At 36.0% G+C, this 22,789-nt stretch overlaps 1 protein-coding gene across 1 annotated transcript in view; it reads left to right on the top strand.

The window, feature by feature from the left end:
• LOC129971713 (mucin-19-like) overlaps nucleotides 1–22,789 on the top strand; it is an 81,645-nt gene that overhangs the window by 35,483 nt on the left and 23,373 nt on the right. Inside the window, exons 8-26 of the mRNA XM_056085690.1 lie at nucleotides 486–548; nucleotides 10,551–10,634; nucleotides 10,952–11,299; nucleotides 11,950–12,033; nucleotides 12,351–12,689; nucleotides 13,341–13,424; nucleotides 13,742–14,089; nucleotides 14,741–14,824; nucleotides 15,142–15,480; nucleotides 16,132–16,215; nucleotides 16,533–16,880; nucleotides 17,532–17,615; nucleotides 17,933–18,271; nucleotides 18,924–19,007; nucleotides 19,325–19,663; nucleotides 20,317–20,400; nucleotides 20,718–21,056; nucleotides 21,709–21,792; nucleotides 22,110–22,448. Of these exons, the coding sequence (XP_055941665.1) occupies nucleotides 486–548; nucleotides 10,551–10,634; nucleotides 10,952–11,299; nucleotides 11,950–12,033; nucleotides 12,351–12,689; nucleotides 13,341–13,424; nucleotides 13,742–14,089; nucleotides 14,741–14,824; nucleotides 15,142–15,480; nucleotides 16,132–16,215; nucleotides 16,533–16,880; nucleotides 17,532–17,615; nucleotides 17,933–18,271; nucleotides 18,924–19,007; nucleotides 19,325–19,663; nucleotides 20,317–20,400; nucleotides 20,718–21,056; nucleotides 21,709–21,792; nucleotides 22,110–22,448 (3,897 nt within the window). The remainder of the gene's footprint in view (nucleotides 1–485; nucleotides 549–10,550; nucleotides 10,635–10,951; nucleotides 11,300–11,949; nucleotides 12,034–12,350; nucleotides 12,690–13,340; nucleotides 13,425–13,741; nucleotides 14,090–14,740; nucleotides 14,825–15,141; nucleotides 15,481–16,131; nucleotides 16,216–16,532; nucleotides 16,881–17,531; nucleotides 17,616–17,932; nucleotides 18,272–18,923; nucleotides 19,008–19,324; nucleotides 19,664–20,316; nucleotides 20,401–20,717; nucleotides 21,057–21,708; nucleotides 21,793–22,109; nucleotides 22,449–22,789) is intronic.

Raw genomic sequence — 22,789 nt, 5'->3', positions numbered from 1 at the left:
CATATTTATGTACCTGTTTATTTTCATAAACATTATGATTTTTAATTTAATTAAGCCGAAAAGGAAAATAATCTAATAAATTTAAACTAATTTCATATCTTGATTCGAAGAAAGTATCATTAATCACAAATTACAGATTAATTAATTAAACCGTTAACCGGCTACTCCAACCAGACCGAAGGCATACGAAAAACCTGAATGACAGGGTAGCCACAATAGCACCGCTGGCGGAACTGTGGTTGAGTCCTACGGGCCATCACTGATTACGGTACAACCCTTCCCTTGGGAAGTAGGTCCCGTTATGGATGTAGGGTAGCCGACTCCCATCTTTTTCTGTACCCACCAGGGTGGCGAGAACCAGCCACCATACATGAAGCTTCTCATCTTCATTTCTGAGGTGACCCCCAGTGGAGCTGAGGAGAATTTTTTTAATTCGTGCTTAGCACTGATAAATTTGATAATAAAAATTTTGTTCTTTTTTACAGAAGATTTGTCACCGCTGCAATCTGCACCAGTTCCGCAATCTGCTCCAGTACCATACAATGCAGGTTATTTATTCATATTCTTTTTATATTTTTCGAAACCATCATATAAAAATGAAAAAAATAGATTAAATAAAGCATATCAGTGTTTTCAATAGTAAATCAGGATCTACTTTAAGTGTATGTTTGTTTTCGTCTCTAAGATTAATTTTTCCAACGGAATCATTAAATTGCTTTTAAGTACGGACTATATTTCATAAACATACTTAAAATTATCATGCGAGCATGGTCTCACCGAGGCTTTCTCCAAATTCTTTAATAAAGTTATTATCCCTCTGCGTTTTCTACATAACAATGAGCATCTTGCCAGCGTCCTTGCATAGGGGTAGCGCATCTTAAACGTGATCTGGGTTCGAATCCTTGTTCGGGCATGGTGTTCTATCCATGAGGTGTGTGAATGTGCCCCTCTGTAAAAAAGGGTAGTGCAAGCGAATGTGTGAGTTTCATCTTCATATGAGCTAGAAGTCAGACTTCTGCCTTCGGGTGCTCAGGGGTCTTCATCCTCAGAAGCTACTGCACCCCCTTTCCGTGGTAACGCGGACACGACATCATCAACTGAGCATCTTAAAGGGAGTAAACATCACGAGTTTTCGGAATTTTTTTTTCTCAGATAACAGCTGTGTACTCAGCAGTAATGAAAAGAAAACCGGTACTTACTATTAAAGGAAAAATTGACTTTGAAATTAAAAAGAAAATGGATAAAAATACGAAATTTTCATTTTATTGATTCATCGCTAAAATTTAAATCTCTTTTCAATTTAACACAGCATGATAAAATGAATCTTTTAATGAAAATGAATTTGAAAAATATTTGAAATGTCTAGAGGAAAAAATGAATATTTTAATAAACATTTCTCAAAATGATATTCTAATTCGACTTAAGTATCTGAAATATTTCAGGTGTCTTAATTATTGAAGAAATTAAATAAAACTGCTAATATATATTTCAGCTAAATATTAAAAGAAAACAGGATATGCATTACATATTTCGAGTATTTTTAGAGAGTTAAATAACAATTTTAATTGAGAAAAACATAAAATTGTTATGAAAAATAAATGCTTGCGCATAAAATTATTCCTAAAAATTTAATATTTAATTGGAATTACAAAATCATGCTCTATTTTGTTCCAAATAAATTTATATAGTATAATAAGAAAAGAGTAATACATTTTAATACATATTCATATATAAGATATAAGAGCATTTATACATATTCATACATATATAAGACATTTTATATTCATACATTTTAATGCATATTCATACATATATAAGAGCATTTATATTTTAATACATATTCAAAAAAATTTATAAACCTAAGTGAATAACTCACAAAAGTGCCTAATAGAATCCACCGTTGCCTTAAACGCATTGTGAAGAACAATTATGAAATAGTCTATTAATGTGTGATCGCTGGCGGTTAACCGAAAAGATACAGTTACAACACAACTATCAGAAAACCAATTATTTATTTTGGATGTCTTTTCTCCCAAATAATTCAAACCAAAATTTAATAGAGAATTACAATTGTAGTCGCAAAATCACAAACCACATTTCATTTATTTAAGTTATTTCGTTTTTGAAATATTGCATCTTAATGCTTGCAAAAGTACAGATTGGCAGATGGTCAACCGTTTAATAAATTTGATTCAAAATTGTATATAATTATTATGGGCATAAATTGGTATACCAAATTTTATTCAATTAAGTTCTTTTCACTTGATATATATCATATTACTTTGTATTCGGATAGATAGACAGACAGACTTCCTTATTAAAATATAATAATAGCCACCAGTTTTTATTTAACAAATAGCAATGTATATATTTTGGAGTATTTATTGAAGTTCTGTAATTCTTGGATTATTTTCAAAAGCGTTAAAGGTCGGATCTCTCAGATCAAAGAGGCCAGATTGTAGGAGCCCGTCTAGCTGGAGCAAGTGTGATCGAAACATCCCAATTTTTAGGCGTTTCTAGAAATATGGTGTCTAAAGTCATGATAGCATACACACAGCGCGGCAATACAAGCTCGGCAAAGCAAAATAGTGGTCGGAAAGAGAAGCTCAATGAAAGAGAGAGAGGGTATTGAAGCGGATTGTAATGTATAAAAAGGGAACAACTGCAGTAAAAGTGACTGCAGAGCTCAATACCCATCTGGATTCTCCAATGTCAGTGATTACAGTTAGAAGGCACTTTCATAAACAGAACATTTATAGCAGAGCAGCAATTTCCAAGCCACTTGTCACAGATGTTAATGGTAAACGTCGTCTACAGTGGTGTCACATTCACAAACTCTGGTCGATTGTTAAGTGGAAGAAAGTAAATGGTCCGAAGAATCATGTTTCATACTTTTCCCTACAACAGGACAGGTGCACGTTTAAAGGACACCTGCAAAAATGTATGATCGTGATGGTCTCCTTTTCAATTGTTAAGTATGGAGGTTGATTTGTCATGATATGGGTAGCCATGCCGTAGTTTTCTGCTGGCCCAATCGTAACCCTTGTAGTGATTGGATTTTGAAGCGTTAGGAAATAAACGTTCATAGATGGCGCTAGAAAACTAGCGCGAGTGTAATTAAAAGAGTGAGGTCATTCGAGTGTTGGCTCTGGGAGGAGAATGAGTTACTGAGCAGAGTAACTCGAACCAATCTGCAATAAATTTGTTAAGTTTTCTATTTGCCTAATTTTTTCAAAGCACTCACGAACCAGCCACGACATTTGGCGCAGTCGACCAGATTGAGAATCGAGTGCTATTTTTGACGAACTTGAAATCGAACTTTATTTGATAAAGGTGTGCTTTCGGTATCTATATGGCCTTCCTAGGCAGTGCGAAAAAGGAAGATTTGAAGTTGTTGGCTGAAGAGCTGGGTGAAACTGTTTCATTAGAGATGAAAATTGTGGTCTTAAAAAAAATAATTATTGGAAGTGAAAATTACGAGGAAGAGTTTGTGAAGAAACAAGTGATAGTTATCATAGAGGATAGAAAAGAGAGAGAAGATCAAAAACGAAAGCAAGAAGAACGAGAATTGGAAGAAAGAAAAATTAAAGAAGAACGAGAATTTGAAGAAAGAAAAATTAAAGAAGAGCGAGAATTTGAAGAAAGAAAAATTAAAGAAGAACGAGAATTTGAAGAAAGAAAAATTAAAGAAGAGTGGGAATTGCAGGAGAAAAAGGCACAAGAAGAACGAGAATTCGAACTTGAGAAACTGAAGCTGCAATATTCCAGTGTACCCGTGGATGTCGAATTACCAACTCCCAAGATAGAACTCAGGCACGTGATGCAAAAATTCGATGAAAAGAACAGTGATATCAGTTTATATTTGCTGTTGTTCGAGAGACAAGCCGAGTGGGCTCAAATAAAACGAGAAGATTACGTGTCGCATCCATTAGGATTATTGCCAATGAATATAACCCAACTCATCGCTCGAGAGCCAATCGAGAAAGTTAAGGACTATGACCACATCAAGAGTTTATTAGTGAAACGATTTAAACTCAGCCCAGAAAAATTCAGGCAAAAATTTATGACTCATTTTAAAAGACCGGAGACTACCTGGTGCGATTTTACTTACGAACTTAAAAATTATTTTGAGTAATGGATTCAAGGATTGGAAATAACTACTTTTGAAAGTTTGTCGGGTTTAATCATAACAGAACAGATAAAGCGAAAAGTACCTACGGATATTAAAGAACATTTTATTGATGTTTGGTCAAATTTCACGAATCCAAACGAAACTGCGAGCAAATTAGATGATTATGAAAATGTGCTATCAAACAGTGTGAGGAAAAAGAAAGAACTATATCAAGAGAATAACTGTTCTAAATATCAAACCTACGACGAAAGAGAAGAGAGACATTTTTCGGAACAGAAATATGTACCCCCGCATCAACGAGAATTCAGAAACAAAAACTTTCATAAAAATGAAACTACAAATTCAAGAAAAGTAACAAGAGACTGTTACGTTTGTGGACTGTCACATTTTGCTAGAGACTGCCCAAATAGACATAAAAAATCGCAGTTGAGAGAATCTGCGGTAGAAAAGAAACGGGAAGACATTTTAACCGCGGAAATTCAGTCGGAATTAATTAATGGTGAAAAAAGTTTAAATATCAACCCTTTACAATACGTTGATATTTGTGTGGACAATAGAGAACTGAAAACCCTAGTTGACTCAGGTGCTATGATACCAGTTTTAAATTCTAAATATGTGTCAAGTGAACAAAATGAAAAAGGAAAGATCATTTTAAAAAGTGCATTTGGAGAAAGGATTAACGCTATTTTTTCGAGTTTTCAAATATCATTAAAAGATAAAAACAACGAAGGATTTTCCAGGCCTATTGAGATAGTTGCAGCTGTCACGGATAGAATTCAAGAGCAATTCATCATCCCCCCCCCTCTGTATTAAATTTATTGGGAGAAAGCATAAACCACAGCCGCACCCAAAACTTGTCTGGATTAGAGGCGCCGATGGAAGAGAGCTTTGATGAATTTATGATTTGTTGTGGAATTAGTCAGAGCGAAGAACAACCGAGCGGAAATGAAAGCGATTCTTTGGATAAGAAAAACAAAATTAATGCGTTGAAAGAAGAACAAAGAAAATGTGATACTTTGCTGTCAGTAAGAAAAAATTTATCCCTTGGAAAAGGAAACTTTTTTATGAATGATGAATTAATATTCCACCGGGATAAAATATTAGGCGAAAAAGTGAGTCAGTTGGTTTTGCCCAAAAATAAGAGACAGCAAGTTCTTAAATTAGCACATGAATCAATTTTCGGATGCCATATGGGATTAAAAAAGACTAGTGAAAGAATTAAATACAGTTTTTATTGGCCAAATATGACAGATGATATCATAAACTTTTGTAAATCCTGTAAAGAATGCCAGTTGAGGAGTCCGGAAAAAATTGATAAAATTCCTATTACTCCTGTTCTCCGTCCGGAATTGCCATTTGAGATAGTAAATATAGACCTAATAGGACCCATTGAACCCCCTTCTGCTCGTCGGCATAAGTATGTATTATGTCTAACGGACCAGCATTCTCGATGGCCGGAGGCTATCCCTCTTCGTTCGTTAACGGCTAAAGCTACGTGTGATGCTTTATTGGAGATATTCATGCGGACTGGAATACCCAATGTTATTGCAAGTGATAATGGAACGAACTTTATTTCTAAGTTAACCCAGGAATTCATGAAAAGATTAGGTTGTGCTCCCAGATTTACGACGCCTAACCATCCAGCTGGGAATGGCCTTATAGAAAGATATAATAGGGTGTTCAAAAATTCACTCCATCACATTATCAGAACTGATCCGAGTAATTGGGATAAATACATTCCATATATGCTTTTTGCGTACAGGGAAGTTCCTAACTGTACGACGGGTGTTTCACCATTCAAGTTGATGTATGGACGTGAAGCACGAGGACCTCTCAGTGTTCTAAAATCGAGCTGGTGTGGTGATATTGCCATTCCGTTAAACATGGAGAAATCAGTTGTGGATTATTTACAGGAGCAAAAAATAAACTTAGAAAGAGCTGCAGAGGAAGCATCGCTCATCGCTTCTGGTAAACAGCAGGCATATGCAGAATATTTTAACCGCCGAACCGCTTCTAAGGAATTTAAGCCAGGTGACCAAGTTTATTTATTAATACCTGATTCATCGAACAAACTGTATCGAACAGGACCGTTGGTCCTGGAGAAGTTATCGAGCATTGCCCTCCACATTCATATAAAGTAAAACTTAGCGATGGAAAAATTCGGCATTGTCATGCAAATTAAATGCGGAAATACTACCCAAGAATTAATGCTGTATGTATGATCTTTGAAGATGATGCAGACTTTGGAGAAGTTTATTCATCCCCCAGTTATAAAAATGTATGTTACTGGAAAGAGATATTTGATCAAGTGGATTTGCGACATCTTTCTGAGGAAGTGAAATGTCAAATCCTGAACTTATTGCGGAATCATCATTCAATATTTACCGGACAAGTTAGAGTTGCAAAGGTTGGTCATCACAAGATAAAATTAGAGGACGATAAAGAAAGGAAAAAACCTTACGTGTACAGGATTCCTGAAGCTTTGAAACCTCAAATAGACTCCCAAATCGAAGAACTACTAAAACTAGATCTAATCGAAGAGAGCTCAGCTGACATTGCTTATCCTATAGTCTGTGTAAACAAGAAGGATGGATCTATCAGGATGTGCGTGGATTATTGTGCTTTGAATGCAGCGACTAAAACTGACGATTTCCCCATGGAAGACGCAACGGAATTAATATATTCCATAGGACAGGCAAATGTGATTAGTGTGTTAGATCTTTTGAAGGGGTACTATTCGCTTCCCATGGAAGAAGATTCGCGGGATTATACATCTTTTAAGACCCATAGAGCACAATATCGTTTTAAGATAATGCCTTTTGGGCTGAAAAATGCAGCTGCTACTTTTCAAAGGGAAATGAACAAAGCATTGTCGCCATACAGAGAATTTTGCCATGCTTATATTGATGACGTTGCTATATTCTCCAATGATATTCCCTATCACTTGAAACATCTTCATTTGGTGCTGGATAGATTGGAAGAGCTGGAATTCACTGTTAATCTTTCAAAGTGTGCTTTTGCGAAATCTGAAATTTCGTACCTGGGACATATAATTGGCTCAGGAAAGCATCAAGCTGATCCAGCTAAGTTAGAAACGATCTCCCGTTTCCCCGTACCTGAAATCAAGAAACAACTACGTAGTGTTCTTGGCTTGTTCAACTATTATCGTGATTATATTGCGAATTTCGCCGAGATTGCCTTTCCATTAACGGAACTAACAAAGAAAAGAAGCCCTGATGTGTTACCGTGGTGTGAAATGCATAGTGTTGCTTTTGAAAAATTAAAATCAGCATTGTTACACGCTCCTACTCTACACACTCCGAATATGAGCAAACCCTTTGTGATTCATTGTGATGCCTCGTCAATCGGGATTGGCTCGTGTTTATCACAGACTGTTGATGGAAAAATGTGCCCTATCGCTTATGCAAGTCAAAAATTAAACAAAAGCCAACAATCTTGGTCGACAATCGAACGGGAAGCATTTGCTATAGTTTGGAGCTTGAAAAAGTTTGAAACCCTTGTGTTTGGATCCGAGATCCACATTTTTACCGATCATAACCCCCTTCCTTATCTGACCAAGTGCGCTCCTCAGTCATCTCGACTACAAAGGTGGGTATTTGCCTTGCAGAGATTCAACATAACATTAAAACATTGCCCTGGTTGTAAAATGCCGCATGCTGATGCCCTGGCACGTTTATTACCAAAATAGACTGAAAAACATTTTTTTTAGTACTAATATCATTTTTCTGTTTTATATATCAATATGGGATTAGTGACTATAAAATAATAATAATTTATGCTTGATATTATGTATATTTGTTTTAATGTTTTTTTTATTATCATTTTCTTAATATGTTGAATAATTGGTATTCGCAAGTTTAAGATTATAATGTGCAAAACTGTTTGAAATAGGATTAGTTACAGGAATATAACTTTTTCTAGTGGTTGTTATAAATTTTCATTCAGCAGTTTTGGTTATATTTGAAATATTATTTGAGTAATGTTTATCAAGTGAAATCCTTTCTTAATTATGTATTAATGTTTACTAAGTGATTATATTCATTATAAATTTGTGTTTATTAGTTGATAAGTGATTATATAGTTATTGAGTATATATTAATGTATATTAACAGATAAGTGAGTTTCTTATTATCAAGATGGTATTTATATTCAATTGTGCATTTCTTATTTTACCTCATTGTTTTCTTAAGTGTTTGTTAGTAATTAGTTATTCATTCGAGTTAACTTTGCATTTGTGTTTATTTTTATTTGGATAATTTGATGTTATTAGATACGTTTTAAAATCCAATTCATAATTTTAATTCAGAGGTAAGTTTATGTTTTCATATAAACACTACTCTTACGTTGGGGGTGTAGTGATTGGATTTTGAAGCGTTAGGAAATAAACGTTCATAGATGGCGCTAGAAAACTAGCGCGAGTGTAATTAAAAGAGTGAGGTCATTCGAGTGTTGGCTCTGGGAGGAGAATGAGTTACTGAGCAGAGTAACTCGAACGAATCTGCAATAAATTTGTTAAGTTTTCTATTTGCCTAATTTTTTCAAAGCACTCACGAACCAGCCACCACAATCCTGAAAGGAAGGATCACTGGGAAGAAGTATAGAGAAGGTCCAGGTCCATCCTCTCATGCAAACTTTGTATCCTGCAAGAAATGGAATTTTCCAGAATGATAATGCACCTATACATGCAGCGAGACTTGCCTAATCATGGTTTGATAAGCACGACAATGAAGTTAAACATCTGCCTTGGACAGCACAGTCACCCGACTTCATTATAATTGAACCATTATGGTCTATTTTAGAGCGTTCAATATGGAATAGATATCCACCACCGGCAACTCTCCCAGAACTTTCACATCTCCAGGAAGAATGCTACAATACTTCTCTAAACACTATCAACACTTGTATGAATCGATTCCTAAGCGAATCCAAGCTGTATTACACGCCAACAGGCGGACTTACACCTTGCTAATAAAGCATTCTTTATAAATCTAAGGTGTTTCTATTATTTTGATAATTACCTGTAGGTTGAAACATTTAAATAATATAAGAATATAGTAAATAATGCAGTCATTTCGCAAAATCATAGTATTTGATTTTATTTCTTTTTTAACATATATATTTGCCAAAACGATTTGTCCAAATACGTTATTTTAAGCTTGGTTTTAAATCGCATAATTATGATACAATTTGTAAAGTTCCAAATATTTTTATACAGATCTAATAATTCCGACATTCATTCTGCTCATCCATTGAGCATCATCAGCAAGATAATTTGACATCTGAAGTGAAATATATCCCAGTCTCCTATTGTAACATTTGTGAATTATATATATATATATAGCGAAGACAGATATCAAATAACGAAACATTCTTTTGCTATATTTGTTATATCCTATCATCAATCAGTAAAGATATAAATTCTTTTAATTGATATATAAATGAATCAATTAACCAAGTTAATTGGAAAAAAAAGTAAACATCTGCTCATTTTATAAAAATTAGTTTTCATAAAATGAACAGTTATTAATGTCTACTCATTAAACATATAAAATGTATATGATAATTTATTTCATTAATAACATCTCATTTTTGAACTATAAAATCCTATTAAATAACCGAAGTCTTTATTTCCATGAATGAATACGTAAATTTCCTATGCTCCTTAAAACACATATAATAGAGAACCCCATGTGCCATGTGCACTAGATTGTAGTAATAAATCATTTTAGTTATCCACACACTTTGAACATTCAAGAAATAATTTTTCCAATGGAAATAAATTGACAAAGGTCGAATAATTTTCTTTTTATTTAATTTCACGACTCATAATTCTGTTCTACGTTTTCAGTATGTCAACAATAAAGGAAAATAAATACTCAAATTTTCAAATGAAATTAAATATCGTTTGTTAAGAACGGTTAATCCAAAAAATATGAGATAGATATTGTAATATTTCTTACAGATTCAAACATAAAATCACCTAAAATTAGATTTTACCTTCTTAACGATATTCCAAGATAGATACCAGCTTTGCAAAACTTGAGGGCAGAATTATTGCAAACAGCATAACTCAAAATCTTCTTATATGTTTCAATCCTTTTTCAGTTTTCTGAATAAATATCTCGGCGCAAATGTTTAGCACTCGATCAGACCATTGCTAAAAATTTTCAACATCGTCAAGTTTAATTCTTAATTTTTTAAATTCATTACTAGAAACGTGAAAAATTTTGTATTTACTATAATAACTAAATGATAAAAACTTTGCTACTGGAAATAATAAGAATTAAACCGACTAACATAGTAAAAAATTTCACTATTTCGTTCTAAAGCGACATTTTTTCTCCAATATAAATAACTTACATATTATTTTCAAAGAGTTCATTTTATATTTTATCAGGAGGCTCCACACCAAGTGGAGGCACATCGGGAACAGCTGGTACTGGAAGTGCAGGCACTGCTGTGTCAGAAGGAGCTCCAAGCGGTAAGTTGGATATATTGTGTTCCCATTAGCAAAATGCTTTTCATCACACTTCGCCGAATTCCGAATGTTGGCAGAACATTAGAGACAAATTATCTGAGATTGCAGCCACGAATTTTAAGCGAAATGAGTTCGCATCTGCGCAATGTAAACGTACTTTCCTTCTTGAAGTAGGCTAAATAAAACAATCAAAAGAAGGTTAATACGATTTGAAACCCATATGAATAAAAATTAATATTTCAATAAGTAAATCTAATTTAAAATCAATTCGTAAGGCAAATTTTGAGCTTAATCACGGAAGTTGACTCCTTTTCCGACAGGTGGCACGACACCCAGTGGTGGAACGGCGGGAACGGGAAGCACTGGCAGCGGAGGCACAACCTCTAGTGGTGCCACAACTGGTACTGGAACTGCAGGTAGTGAGGGTACAACATCAAGCGGAGCGACAGCCGGTTCGACAGGTACTGGAACAACATCGAGTGGTGGAACTGCAGGAACTGGAACCACGGGTACAGGTGGAACATCGGGATCTGGAGAAACAGGAACTACTGGCACTGGAGGCACCATGTCTAGTGGTGGATCCACTGGAACTGGAACAACGAGTAGTGGTGGAACGGCGGGATCTACAGGAACTGGAACCACAGGTAGTGGAGGAACAACTGGCACGGGTATGTAATAGATTGAATGAAAATATTATCTTCAATTTATTAAATGACTGATAAAAAGTTTTATACTCACAATTATAGAAATTTAACTCATTTCCTTTGTTAAAATTAACTTGTTACATCAACTATTACCAGGAAGTGGTTTCGGAAATAAGATTTATTGCACGAGTACGAAGTACAGTTTAATGCAGTAATTCCTTTTTAGGAAGAAATATTATCTGCTTACTGTATATATTTGAATAATATTTTAATAAAGAAATAGACACCATGCAATAGAGATTTTGAAGTACTTCTCATGAATATTAGGAAAAATATTTTATTTGCCAAAGGATATCACAGGATAGACATCAGTTACAGAAACCTCGAGTATAGAGTAATTTCATCAAACTGACTAACTGAATTTCTAGTGATTTTTTTCTATTTTTTAAATAATGATCTGTTTGCAAATGTTTGAATTCGATCAGAATGTTGTTAACATCATACCGGCATGAAAATTTTAATATTAAATTTTATATCTCGTTCCGAGATACTTTAAAAATTGTAATCGAAACTGAAGCATGATATTTCGTAATTTGTATCTAAAGCCCCAATTTTTTCTCAAATATAAATAATTAACATAATATTTTCAAAGAGTTCATTTTATATTTTATCAGGGGGCTCCACACCAAGTGGAGGCACATCGGGAACTGCTGGTACAGGAAGTGCAGGCACTGCTGTGTCACAAGGAGCTCCAAGCGGTAAGTTGGATATATTGTGTTCTCATTAGCAAAATGCTTTTCATCACACTTCGCCGAATTCCGAATGTTGGCAGAACATTAGAGACACATCATCTGAGATTGCAGCCACGAATTTTATGCGAAATGAGTTCGCATCTGCGCAATGTAAACGTACTTTCCTTCTTGAAGTAGGCTAAATAAAACAATCAAAAGAAGGTTAATACGATTTGAAACCCATATGAATAAAAACTAATATTTCAATAAGTAAATCTAATTTAAAATCAATTCGTAAGGCAAATTTTGAGTTTAATCACGGAAGTTGACTCCTTTTCCGACAGGTGGCACGACACCCAGTGGTGGAACGGGAAGCACTGGCAGCGGAGGCACAACCTCTAGTGGTGCCACAACTGGTACTGGAACTGCAGGTAGTGAAGGTACAACATCGAGCGGAGCGACAGTCGGTTCGACAGGTACTGGAACAACATCGAGTGGTGGAACTGCAGGAACTGGAACCACGGGTACAGGTGGAACATCGGGATCTGGAGGAACAGGAACTACTGGCACTGGAGGCACCATGTCTAGTGGTGGATCCACTGGAACTGGAACAACGAGTAGTGGTGGAACGGCGGGATCTACAGGAACTGGAACCACAGGTAGTGGAGGAACAACTGGCACGGGTATGAAATAGATTGAATGAAAATATCATCTTCAATTTATTAAATGACTGATAAAAAGTTTTATACTCACAATTATAAAAATTTATCTAACTTCCTTTGTTAAAATTAACTTGTTACATCAACTATTACCAGGAAGTGGTTTCGGAAATAAGATTTATTGCACGAGTACGAAGTACAGTTTAATGCAGTAATTCCTTTTTAGGAAGAAATATTATCTGCTTACTGTATATATTTGAATAATATTTTAATAATGAAATAGACACCATGCAATAGAGATTTTGAAGTACTTCTCATGAATATTAGGAAAAATATTTTATTTGCCAAAGGATATCACAGGATAGACATCAGTTACAGAAACCTCGAGTATAGAGTAATTTCATCAAACTGACTAACTGAATTTCTAGTGATTTTTTTCTATTTTTTAAATAATGATCTGTTTGCAAATGTTTGGAATTCGATCAGAATGTTGTTAACATCATACCGGCATGAAAATTTTAATATTAAATTTTCTATCTCGTTCCGAGATACTTTAAAAATTGTAATCGAAACTGAAGCATGATATTTCGTAATTTGTATCTAAAGCCCCAATTTTTTCTCAAATATAAATAATTAACACAATATTTTCAAAGAGTTCATTTTATATTTTATCAGGGGGCTCCACACCAAGTGGAGGCACATCGGGAACTGCTGGTACAGGAAGTGCAGGCACTGCTGTGTCACAAGGAGCTCCAAGCGGTAAGTTGGATATATTGTGTTCTCATTAGCAAAATGCTTTTCATCACACTTCGCCGAATTCCGAATGTTGGCAGAACATTAGAGACACATCATCTGAGATTTCAGCCACGAATTTTATGCGAAATGAGTTCGCATCTGCGCAATGTAAACGTACTTTCCTTCTTGAAGTAGGCTAAATAAAACAATCAAAAGAAGGTTAATACGATTTGAAACCCATATGAATAAAAACTAATATTTCAATAAGTAAATCTAATTTAAAATCAATTCGTAAGGCAAATTTTGAGCTTAATCACGGAAGTTGACTCCTTTTCCGACAGGTGGCACGACACCCAGTGGTGGAACGGCGGGAACGGGAAGCACTGGCAGCGGAGGCACAACCTCTAGTGGTGCCACAACTGGTACTGGAACTGCAGGTAGTGAGGGTACAACATCGAGTGGAGCGACAGCCGGTTCGACAGGTACTGGAACAACATCGAGTGCTGGAACTGCAGGAACTGGAACCACGGGTACAGGTGGAACATCGGGATCTGGAGGAACAGGAACTACTGGCACTGGAGGCACCATGTCTAGTGGTGGATCCACTGGAACTGGAACAACGAGTAGTGGTGGAACGGCGGGATCTACAGGAACTGGAACCACAGGTAGTGGAGGAACAACTGGCACGGGTATGTAATAGATTGAATGAAAATATTATCTTCAATTTATTAAATGACTGATAAAAAGTTTTATACTCACAATTATAGAAATTTAACTCATTTCCTTTGTTAAAATTAACTTGTTACATCAACTATTACCAGGAAGTGGTTTCGGAAATAAGATTTATTGCACGAGTACGAAGTACAGTTTAATGCAGTAATTCCTTTTTAGGAAGAAATATTATCTGCTTACTGTATATATTTGAATAATATTTTAATAAAGAAATAGACACCATGCAATAGAGATTTTGAAGTACTTCTCATGAATATTAGGAAAAATATTTTATTTGCCAAAGGATATCACAGGATAGACATCAGTTACAGAAACCTCGAGTATAGAGTAATTTCATCAAATTGACTAACTGAATTTCTAGTGATTTTTTTCTATTTTTTAAATAATGATCTGTTTGCAAATGTTTGGAATTCGATCAGAATGTTGTTAACATCATACCGGCATGAAAATTTTAATATTAAATTTTCTATCTCGTTCCGAGATACTTTAAAAATTGTAATCGAAACTGAAGCATGATATTTCGTAATTTGTATCTAAAGCCCCAATTTTTTCTCAAATATAAATAATTAACATAATATTTTCAAAGAGTTCATTTTATATTTTATCAGGGGGCTCCACACCAAGTGGAGGCACATCGGGAACTGCTGGTACAGGAAGTGCAGGCACTGCTGTGTCACAAGGAGCTCCAAGCGGTAAGTTGGATATATTGTGTTCTCATTAGCAAAATGCTTTTCATCACACTTCGCCGAATTCCGAATGTTGGCAGAACATTAGAGACACATCATCTGAGATTTCAGCCACGAATTTTATGCGAAATGAGTTCGCATGTGCGCAATGTAAACGTACTTTCCTTCTTGAAGTAGGCTAAATAAAAAAATCAAAAGAAGGTTAATACGATTTGAAACCCATATGAATAAAAACTAATATTTCAATAAGTAAATCTAATTTAAAATCAATTCGTAAGGCAAATTTTGAGCTTAATCACGGAAGTTGACTCCTTTTCCGACAGATGGCACGACACCCAGTGGTGGAACGGGAAGCACTGGCAGCGGAGGCACAACCTCTAGTGGTGCCACAACTGGTACTGGAACTGCAGGTAGTGAAGGTACAACATCGAGCGGAGCGACAGCCGGTTCGACAGGTACTGGAACAACATCGAGTGGTGGAACTGCAGGAACTGGAACCACGGGTACAGGTGGAACATCGGGATCTGGAGGAACAGGAACTACTGGCACTGGAGGCACCATGTCTAGTGGTGGATCCACTGGAACTGGAACAACGAGTAGTGGTGGAACGGCGGGATCTACAGGAACTGGAACCACAGGTAGTGGAGGAACAACTGGCACGGGTATGTAATAGATTGAATGAAAATATTATCTTCAGTTTATTAAATGACTGATAAAATGTTTTATACTCACAATTATAGAAATTTAACTCATTTCCTTTGTTAAAATTAACTTGTTACATCAACTATTACCAGGAAGTGGTTTCGGAAATAAGATTTATTGCACGAGTACGAAGTACAGTTTAATGCAGTAATTCCTTTTTAGGAAGAAATATTATCTGCTTACTGTATATATTTGAATAATATTTTAATAATGAAATAGACACCATGCAATAGAGATTTTGAAGTACTTCTCATGAATATTAGGAAAAATATTTTATTTGCCAAAGGATATCACAGGATAGACATCAGTTACAGAAACCTCGAGTATAGAGTAATTTCATCAAACTGACTAACTGAATTTCTAGTGATTTTTTTCTATTTTTTAAATAATGATCTGTTTGCAAATGTTTGGAATTCGATCAGAATGTTGTTAACATCATACCGGCATGAAAATTTTAATATTAAATTTTCTATCTCGTTCCGAGATACTTTAAAAATTGTAATCGAAACTGAAGCATGATATTTCGTAATTTGTATCTAAAGCCCCAATTTTTTCTCAAATATAAATAATTAACACAATATTTTCAAAGAGTTCATTTTATATTTTATCAGGGGGCTCCACACCAAGTGGAGGCACATCGGGAACTGCTGGTACAGGAAGTGCAGGCACTGCTGTGTCACAAGGAGCTCCAAGCGGTAAGTTGGATATATTGTGTTCTCATTAGCAAAATGCTTTTCATCACACTTCGCCGAATTCCGAATGTTGGCAGAACATTAGAGACACATCATCTGAGATTTCAGCCACGAATTTTATGCGAAATGAGTTCGCATCTGCGCAATGTAAACGTACTTTCCTTCTTGAAGTAGGCTAAATAAAACAATCAAAAGAAGGTTAATACGATTTGAAACCCATATGAATAAAAACTAATATTTCAATAAGTAAATCTAATTTAAAATCAATTCGTAAGGCAAATTTTGAGCTTAATCACGGAAGTTGACTCCTTTTCCGACAGGTGGCACGACACCCAGTGGTGGAACGGCGGGAACGGGAAGCACTGGCAGCGGAGGCACAACCTCTAGTGGTGCCACAACTGGTACTGGAACTGCAGGTAGTGAGGGTACAACATCGAGTGGAGCGACAGCCGGTTCGACAGGTACTGGAACAACATCGAGTGCTGGAACTGCAGGAACTGGAACCACGGGTACAGGTGGAACATCGGGATCTGGAGGAACAGGAACTACTGGCACTGGAGGCACCATGTCTAGTGGTGGATCCACTGGAACTGGAACAACGAGTAGTGGTGGAACGGCGGGATCTACAGGAACTGGAACCACAGGTAGTGGAGGAACAACTGGCACGGGTATGTAATAGATTGAATGAAAATATTATCTTCAATTTATTAAATGACTGATAAAAAGTTTTATACTCACAATTATAGAAATTTAACTCATTTCCTTTGTTAAAATTAACTTGTTACATCAACTATTACCAGGAAGTGGTTTCGGAAATAAGATTTATTGCACGAGTACGAAGTACAGTTTAATGCAGTAATTCCTTTTTAGGAAGAAATATTATCTGCTTACTGTATATATTTGAATAATATTTTAATAAAGAAATAGACACCATGCAATAGAGATTTTGAAGTACTTCTCATGAATATTAGGAAAAATATTTTATTTGCCAAAGGATATCACAGGATAGACATCAGTTACAGAAACCTCGAGTATAGAGTAATTTCATCAAATTGACTAACTGAATTTCTAGTGATTTTTTTCTATTTTTTAAATAATGATCTGTTTGCAAATGTTTGGAATTCGATCAGAATGTTGTTAACATCATACCGGCATGAAAATTTTAATATTAAATTTTCTATCTCGTTCCGAGATACTTTAAAAATTGTAATCGAAACTGAAGCATGATATTTCGTAATTTGTATCTAAAGCCCCAATTTTTTCTCAAATATAAATAATTAACATAATATTTTCAAAGAGTTCATTTTATATTTTATCAGGGGGCTCCACACCAAGTGGAGGCACATCGGGAACTGCTGGTACAGGAAGTGCAGGCACTGCTGTGTCACAAGGAGCTCCAAGCGGTAAGTTGGATATATTGTGTTCTCATTAGCAAAATGCTTTTCATCACACTTCGCCGAATTCCGAATGTTGGCAGAACATTAGAGACACATCATCTGAGATTTCAGCCACGAATTTTATGCGAAATGAGTTCGCATGTGCGCAATGTAAACGTACTTTCCTTCTTGAAGTAGGCTAAATAAAAAAATCAAAAGAAGGTTAATACGATTTGAAACCCATATGAATAAAAACTAATATTTCAATAAGTAAATCTAATTTAAAATCAATTCGTAAGGCAAATTTTGAGCTTAATCACGGAAGTTGACTCCTTTTCCGACAGATGGCACGACACCCAGTGGTGGAACGGGAAGCACTGGCAGCGGAGGCACAACCTCTAGTGGTGCCACAACTGGTACTGGAACTGCAGGTAGTGAAGGTACAACATCGAGCGGAGCGACAGCCGGTTCGACAGGTACTGGAACAACATCGAGTGGTGGAACTGCAGGAACTGGAACCACGGGTACAGGTGGAACATCGGGATCTGGAGGAACAGGAACTACTGGCACTGGAGGCACCATGTCTAGTGGTGGATCCACTGGAACTGGAACAACGAGTAGTGGTGGAACGGCGGGATCTACAGGAACTGGAACCACAGGTAGTGGAGGAACAACTGGCACGGGTATGTAATAGATTGAATGAAAATATTATCTTCAGTTTATTAAATGACTGATAAAAGGTTTTATACTCACAATTATAGAAATTTAACTCATTTCCTTTGTTAAAATTAACTCGTTACATCAGAAATTACCAGGAAGTGGTTTCGGAAATAAGATTTATTGCACGAGTACGAAGTACAGTTCAATGCAGTAATTCCTTTTTAGGAAGAAATATTATCTGCTTACTGTATATATTTGAATAATATTTTAATAATGAAATAGACACCATGCAATAGAGATTTTGAAGTACTTCTCATGAATATTAGGAAAAATATTTTATTTGCCAAAGGATATCACAGGATAGACATCAGTTACAGAAACCTCGAGTATAGAGTAATTTCATCAAACTGACTAACTGAATTTTTAGTGATTTTTTTCTATTTTTTAAATAATGATCTGTTCGCAAATGTTTGGACTTCGATCAGAATGTTGTTAACATTATACCTGCATGAAAACGTCTAATGTCAAATTTTCTATCTCGTTCCGAGATACTTTAAAAATTGTAATCGAAACTGAAGCATGATATTTCGTAATTTGTATCTAAAGCCCCAATTTTTTCTCAAATATAAATAATTAACATAATATTTTCAAAGAGTTCATTTTATATTTTATCAGGGGGCTCCACACCAAGTGGAGGCACATCGGGAACTGCTGGTACAGGAAGTGCAGGCACTGCTGTGTCACAAGGAGCTCCAAGCGGTAAGTTGGATATATTGTGTTCTCATTAGCAAAATGCTTTTCATCACACTTCGCCGAATTCCGAATGTTGGCAGAACATTAGAGACACATCATCTGAGATTGCAGCCACGAATTTTATGCGAAATGAGTTCGCATCTGCGCAATGTAAACGTAATTTCCTTCTTGAAGTAGGCTAAATAAAACAATCAAAAGAAGGTTAATACGATTTGAAACCCATATGAATAAAAACTAATATTTCAATAAGTAAATCTAATTTAAAATCAATTCGTAAGGCAAATTTTGAGCTTAATCACGGAAGTTGACTCCTTTTCCGACAGGTGGCACGACACCCAGTGGTGGAACGGGAAGCACTTTCAGCGGAGGCACAACCTCTAGTGGTGCCACAACTGGTACTGGAACTGCAGGTAGTGAAGGTACAACATCGAGCGGAGCGACAGCCGGTTCGACAGGTACTGGAACAACATCGAGTGGTGGAACTGCAGGAACTGGAACCACGGGTACAGGTGGAACATCGGGATCTGGAGGAACAGGAACTACTGGCACTGGAGGCACCATGTCTAGTGGTGGATCCACTGGAACTGGAACAACGAGTAGTGGTGGAACGGCGGGATCTACAGGAACTGGAACCACAGGTAGTGGAGGAACAACTGGCACGGGTATGTAATAGATTGAATGAAAATATTATCTTCAGTTTATTAAATGACTGATAAAATGTTTTATACTCACAATTATAGAAATTTAACTCATTTCCTTTGTTAAAATTAACTCGTTACATCAGAAATTACCAGGAAGTGGTTTCGGAAATAAGATTTATTGCACGAGTACGAAGTACAGTTCAATGCAGTAATTCCTTTTTAGGAAGAAATATTATCTGCTTACTGTATATATTTGAATAATATTTTAATAATGAAATAGACACCATGCAATAGAGATTTTGAAGTACTTCTCATGAATATTAGGAAAAATATTTTATTTGCCAAAGGATATCACAGGATAGACATCAGTTACAGAAACCTCGAGTATAGAGTAATTTCATCAAACTGACTAACTGAATTTTTAGTGATTTTTTTCTATTTTTTTAAATAATGATCTGTTCGCAAATGTTTGGACTTCGATCAGAATGTTGTTAACATTATACCTGCATGAAAACGTCTAATGTCAAATTTTCTATCTCGTTCCGAGATACTTTAAAAATTGTAATCGAAACTGAAGCATGATATTTCGTAATTTGTATCTAAAGCCCGAATTTTTTCTCAAATATAAATAATTAACATAATATTTTCAAAGAGTTCATTTTATATTTTATCAGGGGGCTCCACACCAAGTGGAGGCACATCGGGAACTGCTGGTACAGGAAGTGCAGGCACTGCTGTGTCACAAGGAGCTCCAAGCGGTAAGTTGGATATATTGTGTTCTCATTAGCAAAATGCTTTTCATCACACTTCGCCGAATTCCGAATGTTGGCAGAACATTAGAGACACATCATCTGAGATTGCAGCCACGAATTTTATGCGAAATGAGTTCGCATCTGCGCAATGTAAACGTACTTTCCTTCTTGAAGTAGGCTAAATAAAACAATCAAAAGAAGGTTAATACGATTTGAAACCCATATGAATAAAAACTAATATTTCAATAAGTAAATCTAATTTAAAATCAATTCGTAAGGCAAATTTTGAGCTTAATCACGGAAGTTGACTCCTTTTCCGACAGGTGGCACAACACCCAGTGGTGGAACGGGAAGCACTGGCAGCGGAGGCACAACCTCTAGTGGTGCCACAACTGGTACTGGAACTGCAGGTAGTGAAGGTACAACATCGAGCGGAGCGACAGCCGGTTCGACAGGTACTGGAACAACATCGAGTGGTGGAACTGCAGGAACTGGAACCACGGGTACTGGTGGAACATCGGGATCTGGAGGAACAGGAACTACTGGCACTGGAGGCACCATGTCTAGTGGTGGATCCACTGGAACTGGAACAACGAGTAGTGGTGGAACGGCGGGATCTACAGGAACTGGAACCACAGGTAGTGGAGGAACAACTGGCGCGGGTATGTAATAGATTGAATGAAAATATTATCTTCAGTTTATTAAATGACTGATAAAATGTTTTATACTCACAATTATAGAAATTTAACTCATTTCCTTTGTTAAAATTAACTCGTTACATCAGAAATTACCAGGAAGTGGTTTCGGAAATAAGATTTATTGCACGAGTACGAAGTACAGTTCAATGCAGTAATTCCTTTTTAGGAAGAAATATTATCTGCTTACTGTATATATTTGAATAATATTTTAATAATGAAATAGACACCATGCAATAGAGATTTTGAAGTACTTCTCATGAATATTAGGAAAAATATTTTATTTGCCAAAGGATATCACAGGATAGACATCAGTTACAGAAACCTCGAGTATAGAGTAATTTCATCAAACTGACTAACTGAATTTTTAGTGATTTTTTTCTATTTTTCAAATAATGATCTGTTCGCAAATGTTTGGACTTCGATCAGAATGTTGTTAACATTATACCTGCATGAAAACGTCTAATGTCAAATTTTCTATCTCGTTCCGAGATACTTTAAAAATTGTAATCGAAACTGAAGCATGATATTTCGTAATTTGTATCTAAAGCCCCAATTTTTTCTCAAATATAAATAATTAACATAATATTTTCAAACAGTTCATTTTATATTTTATCAGGGGGCTCCACACCAAGTGGAGGCACATCGGGAACTGCTGGTACAGGAAGTGCAGGCACTGCTGTGTCACAAGGAGCTCCAAGCGGTAAGTTGGATATATTGTGTTCTCATTAGCAAAATGCTTTTCATCACACTTCGCCGAATTCCGAATGTTGGCAGAACATTAGAGACACATCATCTGAGATTGCAGCCACGAATTTTATGCGAAATGAGTTCGCATCTGCGCAATGTAAACGTAATTTCCTTCTTGAAGTAGGCTAAATAAAACAATCAAAAGAAGGTTAATACGATTTGAAACCCATATGAATAAAAACTAATATTTCAATAAGTAAATCTAATTTAAAATCAATTCGTAAGGCAAATTTTGAGCTTAATCACGGAAGTTGACTCCTTTTCCGACAGGTGGCACGACACCCAGTGGTGGAACGGGAAGCACTTTCAGCGGAGGCACAACCTCTAGTGGTGCCACAACTGGTACTGGAACTGCAGGTAGTGAAGGTACAACATCGAGCGGAGCGACAGCCGGTTCGACAGGTACTGGAACAACATCGAGTGGTGGAACTGCAGGAACTGGAACCACGGGTACTGGTGGAACATCGGGATCTGGAGGAACAGGAACTACTGGCACTGGAGGCACCATGTCTAGTGGTGGATCCACTGGAACTGGAACAACGAGTAGTGGTGGAACGGCGGGATCTACAGGAACTGGAACCACAGGTAGTGGAGGAACAACTGGCGCGGGTATGTAATAGATTGAATGAAAATATTATCTTCAGTTTATTAAATGACTGATAAAATGTTTTATACTCACAATTATAGAAATTTAACTCATTTCCTTTGTTAAAATTAACTCGTTACATCAGAAATTACCAGGAAGTGGTTTCGGAAATAAGATTTATTGCACGAGTACGAAGTACAGTTCAATGCAGTAATTCCTTTTTAGGAAGAAATATTATCTGCTTACTGTATATATTTGAATAATATTTTAATAATGAAATAGACACCATGCAATAGAGATTTTGAAGTACTTCTCATGAATATTAGGAAAAATATTTTATTTGCCAAAGGATATCACAGGATAG

Source organism: Argiope bruennichi, chromosome 6 (genome assembly GCF_947563725.1).
Source record: "Argiope bruennichi chromosome 6, qqArgBrue1.1, whole genome shotgun sequence".
In the NCBI taxonomy this organism is placed as follows: Eukaryota; Metazoa; Arthropoda; class Arachnida; order Araneae; family Araneidae; genus Argiope; species Argiope bruennichi.
Note: the sequence above shows the minus strand (reverse complement) of the source record. Positions and strands in the feature narration are given on the sequence as shown.